Here is a 16,605-nt window from a genome sequence, read left to right as displayed (position 1 = left end):
CACTTTCCACTGTCCAGCATTATCGCTGGGTCCCTGTGTCCTATGCAAGTAACATTTCAAAGAGGATAAAGACAGAGGAATGCTATTTTTGCCCTCTTAACAGTTTTATGCTATTCCCCTCTGCCACTGTATTGTGCACTTTTCACTCAATGACTTTCACCACTGGTGTTTCAGGTTGCATATGTTACATTCACAAAAGTCAGCTCCACGTAGCATCACTTGTTCCTTAATTTCATGATCTGCTTAATGTTTCTTGTCCTGGCTGTTGCCAGAATATACAGTGCAGAGGCTGTACTGAGGACAGGGTTTTCTAAAAGGTTTTAGGGGTCTATGGCATTCAGTTGGCATGTTTTAACAGCTTTGTAGAATTTCCTGACTTGCCTGGTGCTGATTTTATGGTGGTAGATCCCTCTGGCTCCAAGATGAGAGATGGAACTAAATAGTTTTAAATGAGGAACATATTGGTTTTACTGTTACACTAAAATTGACAATGGCGTTTGCAAGTAGTTCAAGTGCATGTCCATATATGGGCTTTAAGTTCCTCTTTACTGAAATAAAGCACTAGGACGACATAGTTACACATTTTCGAAGAAATCTGTTCCAGTTTTGAATAAGTTTAACCAACGCAGGCTGAAGTAATCAATGAACAGGATATTACTGGCAACACACTCCAAGCTGAGAGCCCGTTTAAAGGGTAGGTCCCAGAATGTTGGTTAAAAACTTGCGCAAGGGGAGGGGTAAGTCTCATTACTAGTTATTGTCTTAAATTGACAAGCTAACATTTTCAAAACATGATTTGCAGTGTGACATTTCACTTTTTGGCCTCTTGTTTCTGCACTTAGCCAAATCAATAATAGTCTCTTTCTATTCTGCCCAAAAAAGCTTCTGCCTCTGGTCTTCCATTACTGCATAATGTCTTCTTCATTTCCTGTCCCTTTTCTCCCTAACCAATCAGTCATTTCCCCTCATTCTTAAATCATCAAGGTATAAATTGGTCCATTCAAGCCTCTATCCATCCAGAGAATTACATTTAAAAAACTGCAACTACCCACCATGCATGACACTCTCCTCTGTAGAACTCTGTTTCATGACCTGTGTTTGTGTGTGAGGCCTCTGTCCTCGGCAGACTCCATACAGTATTATGTAATCTGTTGGGCATGTTTAATAAAGTTTGTGACACAGTGCATTCAATTCACAGCTGCTTGCTGAAGAATACAGACATGCAAACCAGAGCCCCATGTGTGGCGTGGTCTGTTACATGCTCCAAGGCTGGGGAGGATGCTAAAGTGGCAGAATGCACGCCAATTTCATTCCAAAAGTTTCAATGTTAAGTTATGCACTTGGGCAATAATTCAGTGTGCAACCTGGAAAACACGGACTCAGCATAATATCCTACATCAACGACACCCAGCTCACCCTCTACCTCACCAAGGACCCTATCACCACCAGACTCAACTTCCAGGAAGGAATGAAGGACGTTGCATCTTGGATGAGCAGCAGCTGCCTGAAGCTCAACTCGAAGAAGACAGAAGTCCTCGGGCCATCTCCCTCTGCTTGGGACAACACCTGGTGGCACACCGCCCTCTGCAGCCCTCCCACCCCCATGGACCCCGCCCGAAACCTCAGCATCGTACTCGACTCGTTCCTTGCCATGACTCGTCATGTCAACGCCGTCACCTCCAGCTGCTTCAACGCCCTCTTCATTCTTCAGACCTTCAAATGGATCTCTTCCTTCTCCCCCGAGTCAATGAAGACTGCCACCTATGCACTCATAACCAGCAGACTGGACTACAGAATCGCCCTCTACGCCAGGATCAACTAGTTTCTACTCCGCAAGGTCCAGACCATACAGAACACTGCCGCCAGACTTGTCCTTGGCATCCCTTGACACGAACAGATCACCAAACACCTGCGAGACCTCCACTGGCTTCTCCTCAAGAAGAGAGTTACCTTCAATAATCTCACTCACGCCTACAAATCCCTCCACAACACTGGACCCCAATACCTCAAGGAGAGACTCACCTTCCACGTACCCGAGGGAAGCCTCCATTCCCCCGCCCTTGCCGAAATTCCACACATCTGGAGAGCCAGAACAGGTGGAAGAGCCTTCTCCTACATCGCGGCCAAGACCTGGAAAAAGCTCCCGACCAACATCAGGCGCGCCACCTCCCTGAACATCTCAGGAAAACACTCAAGACCTTTGACTGATCGGAGCTGCATCCCCTCCTACCCCGCCCCCCTGCCTTGAGACCCTCACGGGTGAGTAGGGCGCTTACAATTGCCCTGATTTATTGATCATGACGAGGTTCCAGCTTCTTTGTGAACTCCCTGACAGTTTGGTGTGGTTCTGTCAACTGCTTGTATGTTCCATGTGCTTCTCAAGAAGCGGTATACGAGTATACGAGTTGGCATATGTGGAGCCAAAGCGCAACTCCAGCTTTTGAGAGGCTCTCAAAGAAGGTGAAGGCCCTACAAAGGATCACAATCAGTAAGCCTGCCAAAAAAGTTACTGGTAAGGCTGAAAGAACAAATACAGTGCTACAGCGTAACACAGGGCCAGCACTGATACAAAGCAGAAACGCTAAAGACAGTGAAAACCAGGTACAAAGAAGTACCAAAGGCAGCGAAAGCCAGGTGCAAGAAAGCAATAAAGGCAAAGACGCCCAGGCCAAGAGAAACATTAAAGGCAGCCACATCCAGGTATCATGCATTCGGTGGAGAGCAGGGAAGAACACTGGCAAGAAGCAAGAACCTTGAAGAAGGAAGATGGTGCCAGCCGACCTCAGCTAAAGCGACCTGAGTACTAGTGAGCAGGCTGATGCTTGCAAAGGTGCAACCGGTCCAAGAGACACCGAAGATCAAATATTGTCTGAACAGCATATAATCTCAACGTCGGTACGAAACAGCACAAAATACGATGACATAGTGTTCCTGAAGCCGCCTCCTTTCTATACCACCAAAAATCTGAATTTTGCCGCCAGATGGGCTGCCAGGATCGAAGCTGATGAAGTATCATAAAGTTAGATCAAGAAGACGTTGGAGGCCAAATTCAATCCAATGCCGAATGTCAACTACGAAAGGTACACTTTCAACCAAGCAAGACAGCAGCCTGGTCTGATGATGGATGAGTTTTTTGAGTAACTTGAAACGCTCATAAAGCACTGCAAGTTCAATTAATTCAATGATGATGAAGCCATGCGCCTTAAGAGTCATCATCGATGGTTGCCTCTCCGATTCATTCTGACAATTCATACTGCGCTAAACGATCCATTTGGAGAAGGTGCTCATGGATGCAAGGCAGGAGGAACGTGCTGATCAACAAGCTGCTGATATGGAAGCTGAAACAATCCAAAATGAATCAGCATTGAGTATGAAAAGTAAGCAGAAACACAAGGCAGAGGCCCACAGAGTGATGTCTCCTAAGAAAAAGAAATTGTGTTTCTGCCGTGGATTCTCCTTTACACATGAAGGTAAATGTCCCTTCATTGGACAAATATGCAAAGGATGCGGGGAAGAATAACATTTCATAACAGTTTGCTAAGTGAAGAGAAGCTAAGTGCGTCACTGAGAGACAAGAAGATGGAGGCCAGAAAATTTCATTAGCACTTTAGCCACTCCCACAAGACCAAACCGCATCATCGACTATGACAAGTGGAAACAAAGCGAAGTCGATCGTTATCAATTCCATCTTCCACAAGCTCATTAAAATCATCAAGTGACAGTGAGGAAGATGGATGTGGAATGGTGATGTCAGTAAAAGACGGACCTGCACATGTAGGATTGGCCACTTGCAAAGAACACAAATCTAAAAAGAATCACCACACGAAGCAACAACAGTCGTTTCGATATTGTCCCAAAATCATGCTCAAGGTGAATGGTTGCCCCACAGGTTTTGTTATAGACAGTTGTGCATAGAAAACATCATGGCGGCAGAAAAGTATAAATAACTGTTTGACGCTGGACAATATTTTGAGTAGTCCATGTCCTTGGTCAAGCCGTCCTGAAATTGAACCTGTCTCTAGAAGGTGTATGTTGAACCATTTGATGATAAAAATTTGCATTGTCAACAGGTCTTGCCTCTGGGACCTTATAAGTGTTTTGCCAGAGGTGTTTGGAAGTTTGGTAAGAGATGCAATTTAACATAAAGGGATATGAAAACGAAACCAGGAAAGTGTGATGGGAAGAAGAGGGCAGCAGATGAGCTGGGGGGAGCGAGAAGCAAAGGGATGAGAGAGAGTGAGACAAAGAAAAAGCAGATGGTGAGAAGAAGCGAGTAGGGGGATAAATATAAAAGGATGTAGAGAATGTTGGGGAGGAAAGCCAGGGTCAGAGATCGGACGAGAGAGGAAGGGAGACGAGAAAGGGAGGGAGACGAGAGAGGGAGGGAGGGAGAGAGACGAGAGAGGGAGGAAGGGAGAGAGACGAGAGAGGGAGGAAGGGAGAGAGACGAGAGAGGGAGGGAGACGAGAGAGGGGGGGAGAGAGACGAGAGAGGGGGGGAGAGAGACGAGAGAGGGGGGGAGAGAGACGAGAGAGGGGGGGAGAGAGACGAGAGAGGGGGGAGAGAGACGAGAGAGGGGGGAGAGAGACGAGAGAGGGGGGGAGAGAGACGAGAGAGGGGGGAGAGAGACGAGAGAGGGGGGAGAGAGACGAGAGAGGGGGGGAGAGAGACGAGAGAGGGGGGAGAGAGACGAGAGAGGGGGGGAGAGAGACGAGAGAGGGGGGGAGAGAGACGAGAGAGGGGGGGAGAGAGACGAGAGGGGGGGAGAGAGACGAGAGGGGGGGAGAGAGACGAGAGAGGGGGGGAGACGAGAGAGGGAGGGAGACGAGAGAGGGAGGGAGACGAGAGAGGGAGGGAGACGAGAGAGGGAGGGAGACGAGAGAGGGAGGGAGACGAGAGAGGGAGGGAGACGAGGGAGGGAGACGGGGGAGGGAGACGAGGGAGGGAGGGAGGGAGACGAGGGAGAAGAGGGAGACGAGGGAGGGAGGGAGACGAGGGAGGGAGACGAGGGAGGGAGACGAGGGAGGGAGGGAGACGAGGGAGGGAGACAAGGGAGACGAGGGAGGGAGACGAGGGAGGGAGAGAGACGAGGGAGGGAGACGAGGGAGGGAGAGAGACAAGGGAGGGAGAGAGACGAGGGAGGGAGAGAGACGAGGGAGGGAGAGAGACGAGGGAGGGAGAGAGACGAGGGAGGGAGAGAGACGAGGGAGGGAGAGAGACGAGGGAGGGAGACGAGGGAGGGAGAGAGACGAGGGAGGGAGAGAGACGAGGGAGGGAGGGAGACGAGGGAGGGAGAGAGACGAGGGAGGGAGAGAGACGAGGGAGGGAGAGAGACGAGGGAGGGAGAGAGACGAGGGAGGGAGAGAGACGAGGGAGGGAGAGAGACGAGGGAGGGAGAGAGACGAGGGAGGGAGAGAGACGAGGGAGGGAGAGAGACGAGGGAGACGAGGGAGACGAGAGAGGGAGGGAGACGAGAGAGGGAGGGAGACGAGGGAGGGAGACGAGAGAGGGAGGGAGGGAGGAGAGGGAGGGAGGGAGGAGAGGGAGGGAGGGAGGAGAGGGAGGGAGACGAGAGAGGGAGGGAGGAGAGGGAGGGAGACGAGAGAGGGAGGGAGGAGAGGGAGGGAGACGAGAGAGGGAGGGAGACGAGAGAGTGGGAGGACATTGAAGGGAGGGAAAGAAAGAGGAAAGCCATTGATGGAGGTAAAAGAATCAGGCAGGCACAGAAGAAAGGAGATAAAAAGAGGAAGGAATAGGAGAGGCGGGACAACAAATATATAAAAAAATGAGTCAGAAAGAAACTAACAGGGAGGGCAGAGGGAATGAAATTAAACAGAGTGTGGAGAGACACGGGCGAGTTTGAAAGAGATATTTGAAATGGTACAGGCTGTGCGCTGGGCGAGTGCAGATCTTCACAATATGCCCCAGGTGTCTAAGCCACACACCATTCCAAATGCGAAGGCAACCACGCCATGCTTTTAAAAGCTATGCAGAAGTAGAATATTCACTATGAATCAGTATGGGGAGAGGATGTGGCCTAACAGCCGAAGCGGTTGAGCGCGAAGCTGTGGAACCGTGTTGGGAGCACCATCTACTTTCTATCTATATCTGCTATCTATCTATCTGGCACAAGGTCCAGTTTAAGGCTTGCGTGGGATGGTGAAATGGTCAGGGCACAGCTTAGCTGCTGTGCTGTCCCAGAGTCCTCTCTTAGAAGCTTTGTGTTACCTGTATACACATGCACATACACTATGTCTGTCTGCAGTGGCACTGCGTCCAATCTAAGGCCGGGTGGCTCGGGTGGGATCGTGAAGCTGCGTGTTACCTGTATACGCATGCACACATGTACTATCTGTCTGCACTGGCACGTGGTCCAGTCTGAGGCCGAGTGGCTCACGTGGGATGGTGAAATGGTCAGGGTACGATTTAGCTACTGTGCTGTGCTGTGGGGTGGGGTGGGGTGGGGTGGGGTGGGGCAGGGTGTGCGGGGACGGAAGAAGGAAGGTGTGAGGCAGGAATGGAAAGATAAATAAGGAGGAACTGCTCTGTCCCACAGGCAAAACGCTGTGGGATGCGAGGAATGCAGCTGACACCCTGCACGCCCCTGCTCACTCCCGACAGCAAAACAAAGGGGTGGGACATGCGTGCACCTTTGGCTATTTGCGTGCTTTCATTATTGAAAGCCACAGGCAAAGGCCAATCCAATATGTGGGAGGAGTCAGACCCACAAGAAAAAGTTTAGAATGATCACAAGAAGCCTCCCCATAGAGCAGAGCATGCGCGCTGCGCTAGGCTCAACCTAAAAATGTAAAAAGGATGGACATCTGTATATATTCTGTTTGTTCTTTTGTACTGAATAAATCACTGTTGCACGTTATGTCACTCTTATCCATAAGTCGCGTTTTATGTCTGTGACAGCCATATATGAAGTGAATCATACCTATCAGCTAAAAATATGATTTGGAATATACAAACGGATGAATATTACTGTGGTGTGTTTATTTATAAAGTTTTATATGTGTTTTATATCCATTGTGCATTCTTAGTAAAACAGGTGTGTCAAATATTGGTCTAACACGAACCACACATGTTTTATGCTTCATGTATTGGTTACTGAAGGACTCAGTTCTAAGATTGATCTTTGTGATAATTTTTATGATAAATTATTCTCAGATTTCGTAAAGCAATTGAGTTACCCGACAGAACACATTGTAACTTATATCATATAGACCCGGGTTCTGAGGGTCACCGGGTAACCCCATTATTTTTGATTAATTTGAGCAAAGGCTACAATAAACTTGAATTGGAAGAATACTGTAGGTATATTACTACTTTTTCAACTCATGTTGGTTTGTTCAGATATAAAAGACTCCTAGGTGTGTTGTCAGCTGCAGAACTCTTTCATGATGTCATTCATCGAAAAATTCAGCATGTCACACATGCTTTTAACTACAATGATGATTACTGGTGTTTGGGGGGAAAAAAAAGAAACATGATAAAGCACTCACACGAATTTGCTGTCTGCGTCCTGATTCAGGTCTCACGCTAAATGCAAAGAAGTGCGAGTTTCATAAAAACAGGCTTAAATTCTTTGGCCATATTTTCTATGAAAAAGCAATGACTCCTGACCCTGAAAAGGTACAAGAAGATGTAACCATGCTGCGATCCTTCTTAGTTATGGCCAGCTTCTGCTCTAGGTACATTAGTGATTTTGCCACTGTGAGTACCCCGCTAAGAGAACTAACAAAGACAGATGTTCTGTTTGAATGGTCATCTGAAAGTGACCGAAGTTTCAAGAAAATAAACCATGCCATTGGAACTGAAATGGCTTACTTTGATCCAAAATTGTATACAGAGATTGTGATGGATGCAAACCAGGTGCAGCTGGGCACGATCCTTGCCTAACAAAATGGACAGCCCAATGCTAAGAGACAGATTGTGGCATATGCTAGCCAAAGCTGATCTCAGACTGAACGTGCCTATTCTTTACCTGAGAGAGAAATGTTTGTGATAGTATGGGCATGTGAACACTTCCATGTGTTTTTGTAATGAAAGCACTTCACCCATGTCACAGATCATCAGGCATTGCTCACCATTAATGGAAATCCAAAAGCCAAGATGCCTCCCCGCATCAAGAGGTGAGGGTTGCGTCTACAGGAGTATGATTACACTTTCATGTACCAACCAGGGAAAAATCAAAACCCCACGGACTACTCTTTACGAGTGCCGCTACAGCATCATAGTACAACGTCCAAAGCAGCTGAGGCCAACATCAATTTCCTAGTAAAGTCAAATGTGCCTGCAGCTTTTTATATTGAACAGATTCTGACAGATACTAATACTGACCATGACATGCTTAATCTCAAAAAAATCATTCAACTGCAATCATGGAGGAAAAATGCCTGACCGGTTACAGATGACACTGAGTACCAGCAATTAAAGAATGTTGGAGAAGAACTTTCTGTTACACATGATGGTGTCATATTAGGAGGGGCAAGGATAGTTATTCCCGAAAGCCTGAGGCAACAAGTTATTGAAATGGCGCACAAAGGACAGACATTGTGGCATTGCCGCAGCTAAACAAACCCCCAGCGATAGAATGTGGTTCCTGCACCCTGATTAACGAGTTGAAAAGGACTTTAAAGCAGGTCATCTGTGCAACGGTCTGTCTCCCAAAATGACTCAGCACCCACTGAGCATGTCTGATCTTCCTAAGCAAGCCTGGGAGAGAATTGCAATTGACTTCTTCTGACACCATTATAATGGACATCATATCATTGTAGTTGTCGATGAGTACTCCCGTTTTCCTCTAGTGAAAGACTTATTATCAACCACACAACAGAGTCATTAAGAGGTTGGATGATATTTCCTTAACATGAGGTGTTCCCTCCATTCTCAAATCTGACAACGGTCCATCCCCCTTAAATAGCAGAGTTCAAAGATTTTCTTAATTACTTGAACATCAAACATCACAAAAATGCACTTTGCTGGCCACACGCAAATGGTGGTGTTGAACGATTTAGGAGTACTTTGAGAAGGGTGATTCAGCGTGCTGCGCAGGAAGGCATCAACCTCAAGTCAGCTTTACGCCCAGCCCTCTGTGCCTACCGTTCCACGACAGGAGAAAGTCCAGCCACCTTGCTTTTCAGGACAGCGCTTAAAACGAAGATACCACAATGGACCACCAGTCGGTCAATAGACCCGGATGAGATTCATGTCACGGACCTCTCGAAATGCAAAATTACGGCTTACGCCAACAGGCGCCTCTGCGCTCGAGACACGCTGTTCAAGAAAGGAGACAGAGGACTTGTCAAGCAAAAGCGAACACGAAAGACACGTTTGATGCTAAACGGTTAAGTTGTGGTGAGAAAAGGACATATGGTAACTGACCAACAACCTGGAAAATCCATAACCAGAGACTCATCACACTTTAAGCCTTTGCCTCGATGTTCGTCAATTCCAGACCACATGAGTGAGGCAAGGCCACGTGAGTGCTGAAGTCAAGCATCTGATTCTTCTCCAGAGATGTCTGCTCTCTCGTACAACTAGAACTGGAAGATTGGTGCAAGCACCTTGAGTTCTCATTGAGGAGTTATAATGTGTATATATTTTGTTTGTACTCTTTATTTAACAAAGGGGGAGATGTTTTATCGTTTGTGTGTGGCCTCAGCAGACTTCTTACAAGTATTATGTAATCTGGTGGGTGTGGTTAATAAAGTTTGTGACTCAGTGCGTTCAGGTAATGGTTGAGTGCTGAAGAATAAGGACAAGCACACCAGATCTCCATGTGTTGTGTGGCCTCTTAGATGCTCCTGGGCTAGGGAGTATGCTACAGTCTGCAACACTGTATTCCACTAAAAGATTATCACAGAGAACACCAAACGCTCACTCAGCAGCCATAGTGTCTGCCTGCAGCACCAAAGATCCAAAACTTGTATCTCTAATGCCGGCCCAGTCTCTAGGACTGCCACTTTTCCCATAGACAAATACCAATCATTTGTGTGTATTTGGGGCGTTCTAGAAAGACCAGGAGATGAAACTCAAATAGTGGAGTGTGTACAATTGTATTATTTTTTAAGACAGCAAATCCATCTCTACTTGCTGTGAAAACAGTTTTGCAACAGATTAGACAACATTATTATTTTGATGTGTTTTAATTTTGTATTTGTTTTCGAAAAGGAAAAAATACTGGATGGTAATTGAAAAAAATGTTTTAAATTTATTTTGGAATGGAAAATACTAGTCAGAAGGCAACACTAAAGTCTCCCTTCAAAAGGCCACCTCGAGTTTACCTTGGTACTAATCCATCAGACTCCTATCAAAATGCCTTTCAAGCTCAGAGGACTCCTCTCAATCGCCGCCCTTCAAAAGACCCTTTAGTCCATTTGGAAGCCTCTCAGTGCAACCCAAAAAAACAGACACTCATCGTACAACTTATCTCATCATCCGTCTCCCTCACCACCTTCAAGGATCACTGTGGCGAGGAAGACCTTGACTCAAAGTTATAAAGATTACCAGTAAATAATTGGGGCATTACCTTCTCCTCCCTCTTTGCCACAGACATCACCTGATGAACCCTGACCATGGCGAGGAAGACCTCGACCCGAAGTAATGAAGATTACCAGTAAGTACCCAGGCATTAACCTGACATCAGTCTCCCATAGTGCCTGCTCACAGCTTACCCTTTGGACCTCACAGGTTCTTTCAAGGCCCACACTTCTGAGCTAGGTGTAAATTAGACCTTTCTTAGTCTCCCTCTAAGTGCCCATGAGGGCAGTGCCATGTGTACCCTTCCATTGAACCCCCACCCCACTGCAAAGCTCCTCCCGAGATGTCTTCATGTACTCAGGGGAACTATGTTACTCATCTGGGAGGTTCAGGTAACAAATGCATTCTGGGTACTTTAGTCCTGATCATCTCCAATGAACCAGTAGGATTAAGGTTCTATATAACAACAGTTTGCAAACATAAGAACTGGATCCTGCAGCCCTGATCACACAGAGATACTCAGGCAACCTGATAAGGTCTCATTCACGTGCATGCAAATATATTGTAACACCAAAGTGGGAAACTTGCAAAGGTAAAAAATCAGATATTTAAGTTCCCCGTTAATTTGCATTGGAGCAATACATCCTACAGGCAGGATAAAGCTAAAGCAATTATTTTAGCGTGCAGAATCGGTCCCTCCTGGCTACTCCCGGGTGAACCAGTTCTGCAGCTCACGAGGGACCTCATCCCTATGATGCACTCGCCCCCCAGGTCTCAGCACTCACCAGGCTCCGAGAGAAGGAGTGCTCCTGCCCCCCGGGTCTCACGTCAAAGTCCACAGTGCTGGGGGGCGGGTCCTCCCCACGCGCGCCGCCACACGTCACCAGCGCGAGGGTCAGAGCGGCGAGCAGCCCGGGCACGGACACGGACACGGACACCCAGCTCTGCCTGACCTGCCGCGCCATCTTACTACAGGAGCACAGCTGAGCGGCACGTCAGCATACGGCTCACCCGGAAGCAGCGTGGAGGCGTGCCATACCTTGACTACGGAAGCCCGACAGGGACAATCCACGCACTGACAGCCCAAGCTCGGAACGCATCAATGGATGCAGTGTTCAAGCCGGGAAACAGGAGGACTGGGCTCAGAACAAGAACTGTACTGTCTGAGCCTAGAGTTGAAATAGTCTCTGTTTTAATCTTAGTGAATGGGGGGAAATAAATTACCACGATTTGTTTTCTCTATCCTGTTTCGAAATGTTGGCATGACTGGAAAATCCCAGTATTTCTATACTGTAGTAGGTCGTGTCAGGTGGAGTTATAGTTACCAGTCTTTGTGTTGCTGATTTTATTCATAGAAGATCGAAATGCCTTGTTTGCTGCAATAACATTGATACAGGATATTTTGGGTTTATTTTATTTTTATTTAATGCGATTTTATATCGCGCGAACTTTACCCGAAGGTGTCAGAGCGCTTTACATAAAAAACAGTTGCAAAACATAAGGATTTAGGATTACATGTGTTACATAAAAGATACAAAGAGAAAAAATTGCAAATGTACAAGATGTAAAGTCACTCAAGGAAGAGATACGAATGGATATTCTCTAAGAGTCACATAGGAATGGTAGAGAGTACAAACTTCTACTGCCTATACTAGTGATTAGAGTTATCTCTATATACATAGGGAAGGGCTACTAATGGATATACTCTAGGAGTCACATAGGAATGTTATAGAGTACAAAGGTCTACTGCATATACTAGTGGTTAGGGTTATCTCTATATACATAGGGAAGGATACCAATGGATATACTCTAAGAGTCACATAGGAATGGTAGATAGTACAGAGGTCTACCGCATATACTAGTGATTAGAGTTATCTCTATATACATAGGGAAGAGCTACTAGTGGATATACTCTAGGAGTCACATAGGAATGGTAGAGTACAAAGGTCTACTGCATATACTAGTGATTAGAGTTATCTCTATATACATATAAACACATAGTAGATTTTCTCAGGTCAAGACCCAAAAAAAAATAAAGTTTACCTATTGTATTGTAATTGCATTTATATGGCGCTTACTACCCCTGATGAGGCGTCAAAGCGCTTTTTCGGCGGGTAGCACGCTACTCCGGGACCCATAGAGGATTAGTGTTGAATTAGTATAGTGAAACATGCAAGTACATTTTAAGTAGTGGATAGGTTAGTCAGTTATTTGGATTTGAAATGATAGCAGAAGGATAGAGGAGGACAAAGGTTTGTATTTATTTATCACTTGTTGAAGCATTCAGGAAGCCTATAAAGGATTAGTGGTGAATTAATGTGGTGAAATATGAGGTAATTTCAGTGGTGGATATTAGTCTGTTACTTGGAGTGAGAAGGATAGCATAGGGATAAAAGGGGAAGAAAGATTTGCATTCATATAGCACTTGTTACCCCTGATGGGTGTTGCTCCACCCCTTGGAACTAACCAGTAAGTGTACGAGGCCCGTGGCAGAGCTTTGAACACGTCGAGTTGCGGGATATATTCCGGTCCAAATAAACATTTTTGAAGAAAGGTGTGCCGAATACATAGGATCTATTCTGCCTCCACATAATTGAACATTGGAGGTAGAAGTAATAAGAAATAAAAGAACATCTGCCGGCGAGACGCCTCGAGAACCCTCCTTAGCTCAGAGGCGTATTTTAAATCAAATAACATCAATTTGATAACACAAACTATCCCAGCACCAGAAGGTATGCCGATTACATAGGATCTACCCTGCCTACAACCGAATTGAACATTTGAGGCAGAGGGAATAAGCAAATAAAGAATACCTATCGGTGAGACGCCTCGAGAACCCTCCTGAGTTCAGAGGCGTAATTTAATCAGGAATCAACCACCATCAACTTGACTACATGAACTAACTTAGCACCAGAAGTTGAAAATTTATAACGAAGCCCGGGAGATTTCAGCCCCTGGTGACTCTGTTCCTCTCGCCCTCCGCGATAGGAGGTCGCCCACCCACAACTCCTTTGTCCTGAAGAAGACCCGTTCTGTAAGGACCACTTTCCTACATATATTCTGGGTCGAAACGTAGACCACACAACAATCACCAACTCCTACCCCAAGCAAGACCTTAGCGGCTGAAGTGGAGTTTGGCTGTCTGCATTAGTTGTTTTCCGGACTCTTTATGAGCCTTATGTTGTGGCCTTTGGCTAAAGGAACCACATGTACTCATTTTTTGAATTGAGAATAATACTTGTCACTGAATGAATCAGACTATCCCTTTATCCTATCCTAGACACTTCCCTCACTTCACCCCCTCCCCGTTGTGAATGTGGGCACATATAAATAAAATTTTCTATTTGTATAAAAAAATGTATTATGTGTTCTAACCAATGAAAGGCAATATATGCAAATCTGAATTAAACTTTTTTGCATTTAATAGCTTTGCTTTTTGAAATAATTGTATATCTTTTCAAATCAAGTTATATTTTGAATTATTTGTTCCTTGTCTGGGACCCCTTCTTTTTGTACCTGATGGGTGTTGAAGCGCTTTTCCGGCGAGTAGCACGCCACTCCGGAACCCATAAAGGATTAGTGTTGAAAATTAGTATAGTATAAATATGAAGTAATTTGAGTAGTAGATATGTTATTCGGTTATTTGGGCAGTATATTAGTATAGTTGAATATGGAATTTGAGAAGTGAACATGTTAGTCTGTTAATTTTGATTGAAAAGGATAGTGGAGGGATAAAAAAGTTAAGGATTATTTTTTTTTTTTAGGTCTTAGATGTAGGAAGAGGCTTTTGGATGAGTAAAAAGGAGTTTTGGAGAGGAGGAGTCAGAGGGGAGAGTTTAGAAAGGTTTGTTTTAGGGGATCGGTGTAGTAAAAGGGTGTCAGATGATGCAAGGAGGGGTAGAGCAGGAGAGAGTCTAGAAAGGGTTATTTTGGCGATCATAGTAGGGGTTTGGGGTTAGGGATAAATGAGAGAGTGGATGTAGAGTATATATTGATAGATGTATAGGATGAGAGATGGGTAGTGCATTGGAAGGAGTAGTAGAAAGAAGGAGTAGTTTCTTTTCTGTAACTCCAGTTCTGTAGTGGGGGTATCTCTGTTATAGTCATAATCTAGTGAATAGTCCCGCCCATGTGCGTGGACCCCGGAGCAATCAAAAATAATCTCTAAAGTGTCGAAAAAATGCAGAACTGCACAGACACTTAAGAGAGAATTTAAAGACATATAATGCAGCCTATAAAAAAGGCTACACTGTCCAGTACTTCAGCTAGAAATTCCACCAAAAATCCACAAAACAGCAAAGCCTGTCCAGATTTTCCCTGTCTTCAGTACAAACCCCTCTGGAAGATAGAGAGGAAGGCATGGACAGACAAGCCCCATAGGCTGCCATTATGTGGCTCAGAACAGGATACTGTGCCTTTAAGAGAACTTTCCAGAACTTCACAGTATACCAGAATGCCTTGCAGGTCTCCCTTACTTTCAGTTCTTTTTGAAGGCGTAACACGCCCGACCTGTAGCATTCCTTACATGAACATCTCTCCACCGGGGAGGAGGGCGGGCGCTAATGACTATAACAGAGATACCCCCACTACAGAACTGGAGTTACAGAAAAGAAACTACTCCTTCTGTAGTAGGGGATCTCTGTGTATAGTCATAATCTAGTGAATAGAATGGCAAGCCCATCCCCACACCAAAGCGGCGGTGGAGAAAAGAAACCAACACCACTATTGTGCGAACAAATTCCGCAGCGAAGCCTGTCCAACCTGAGCATCTGCTCTGGCATCAGCGTCGAGACAGTAATGCTTAGCAAAGGTATGAACTGACTTCCAAGTGGCGGCCTTGCAAATTTCTGCAATCGGCACATTACGGAGCAATGCTGTCGTGGCAGCTTTGCCCCTGGTGGAATGAGCCTTAGGCTTACCCCCTAAGGTCTTATTAGCTTTCTGGTAACATAGTTGTATGCAGGACACAATCCACCTAGAAATGGACTGCTTAGAGGTCGCAAGACCCATCCTGACTGATCCGTAATTGATAAACAATTGGTCTGACCTACGTACATCTTTGGTCTTATCCAGATAAAATTTCAACACCCTCCGAACATCCAGGGAATGTAAAGAACGTACGGCTGGAGAAGAGGGATTCTGAAAAAACGTAGGCAAAGTTATAGTTTGATTGACATGAAAGTCAGAAACAACCTTGGGAAGAAATTTAGGGTGAGTCCGCATAACAACCTTAGCAGCATGAAACACAGTATAAGGTTCATTACAACACAGCGCCTGAATTTCACTCACCCTGCGGGCCGATGTAATGGCCACGAGGAACACCGCCTTCCAGGATAGGTGCTGCAACGAAGCCTTATGAATGGGTTCAAAAGGCTCCTTCATCAAACTGGACAGCACCACATTCAATTCCCATGAAGGCGATGGAAGCCTGACAGGAGGGAACACTTTCTTCAAGCCTTCCAAAAAGTCTTTGATCACAGGGATCTGAAAGAAGGAAGTCTGTGAAGGGCTTTTCCTGTAGGCAGTCAATGCAGCGAGATGAACCCTAATAGAGTGAACATTAAGGCCAGATCGCGCCAAATGTAGAAGGTAGGGAAGAATGACATCTTCCTTGCACGTCGTAGGATCCAAGTTCCTGGACACACACCAAATACAAAACCTCTTCCACTTGTAAGCGTAGGACGTTCGAGTGGAGGGCCTCTTAGACTCCTTCAGTATGTCCATACAATCTTCAGGTAGATTCAAATGTCCATATTGCACTACCTCAGGAGCCATGCCGCCAAACTCAAGGACGAGAGGTTGGGGTGCACCATCTGCCCCCCGAACTTCGTGAGAAGGTCCGGCCTGCACGGCAACGGAATGTGCGGAAGGAGGGACCGGTGTAGAAGGTCCGTGAACCACCACTGTCTGGGCCATTCCGGGGCAATCAGGATCATCTGTGCCCTGGACCGGGACAGCTTGATGAGCACCGCTGGAATCAGGGGAATGGGCGGAAAAGCGTAAACAAAGCTGTTCGACCAGTTGATCCAGAGTGCATTCCCCAGCGTCCCTTGCTGGTAGTACCTGGAGGCGAAGTCTCGGCATTTGCTGTTTTCGGCGGTGGCGAACAGATCTATG

General features: G+C 46.1%; 1 protein-coding gene across 1 annotated transcript in view; it reads right to left on the bottom strand.

Annotated features, from left to right (window-relative positions):
- The window catches only part of MYDGF (myeloid derived growth factor), a 45,807-nt gene extending 34,320 nt beyond the window's left edge, over window positions 1-11,487 (bottom strand). Inside the window, exon 1 of the mRNA XM_086947058.1 lies at window positions 11,274-11,487. Within this exon, the coding sequence (XP_086803184.1) occupies window positions 11,274-11,453 (180 nt within the window). The 5' untranslated portion in view covers window positions 11,454-11,487. The remainder of the gene's footprint in view (window positions 1-11,273) is intronic.
- Between the last annotated feature and the right edge of the window lie 5,118 nt (window positions 11,488-16,605).

Source organism: Lissotriton vulgaris, chromosome 12 (assembly GCF_964263255.1).
Source record: "Lissotriton vulgaris chromosome 12, aLisVul1.2, whole genome shotgun sequence".
In the NCBI taxonomy this organism is placed as follows: Eukaryota; Metazoa; Chordata; class Amphibia; order Caudata; family Salamandridae; genus Lissotriton; species Lissotriton vulgaris.
Note: the sequence above shows the minus strand (reverse complement) of the source record. Positions and strands in the feature narration are given on the sequence as shown.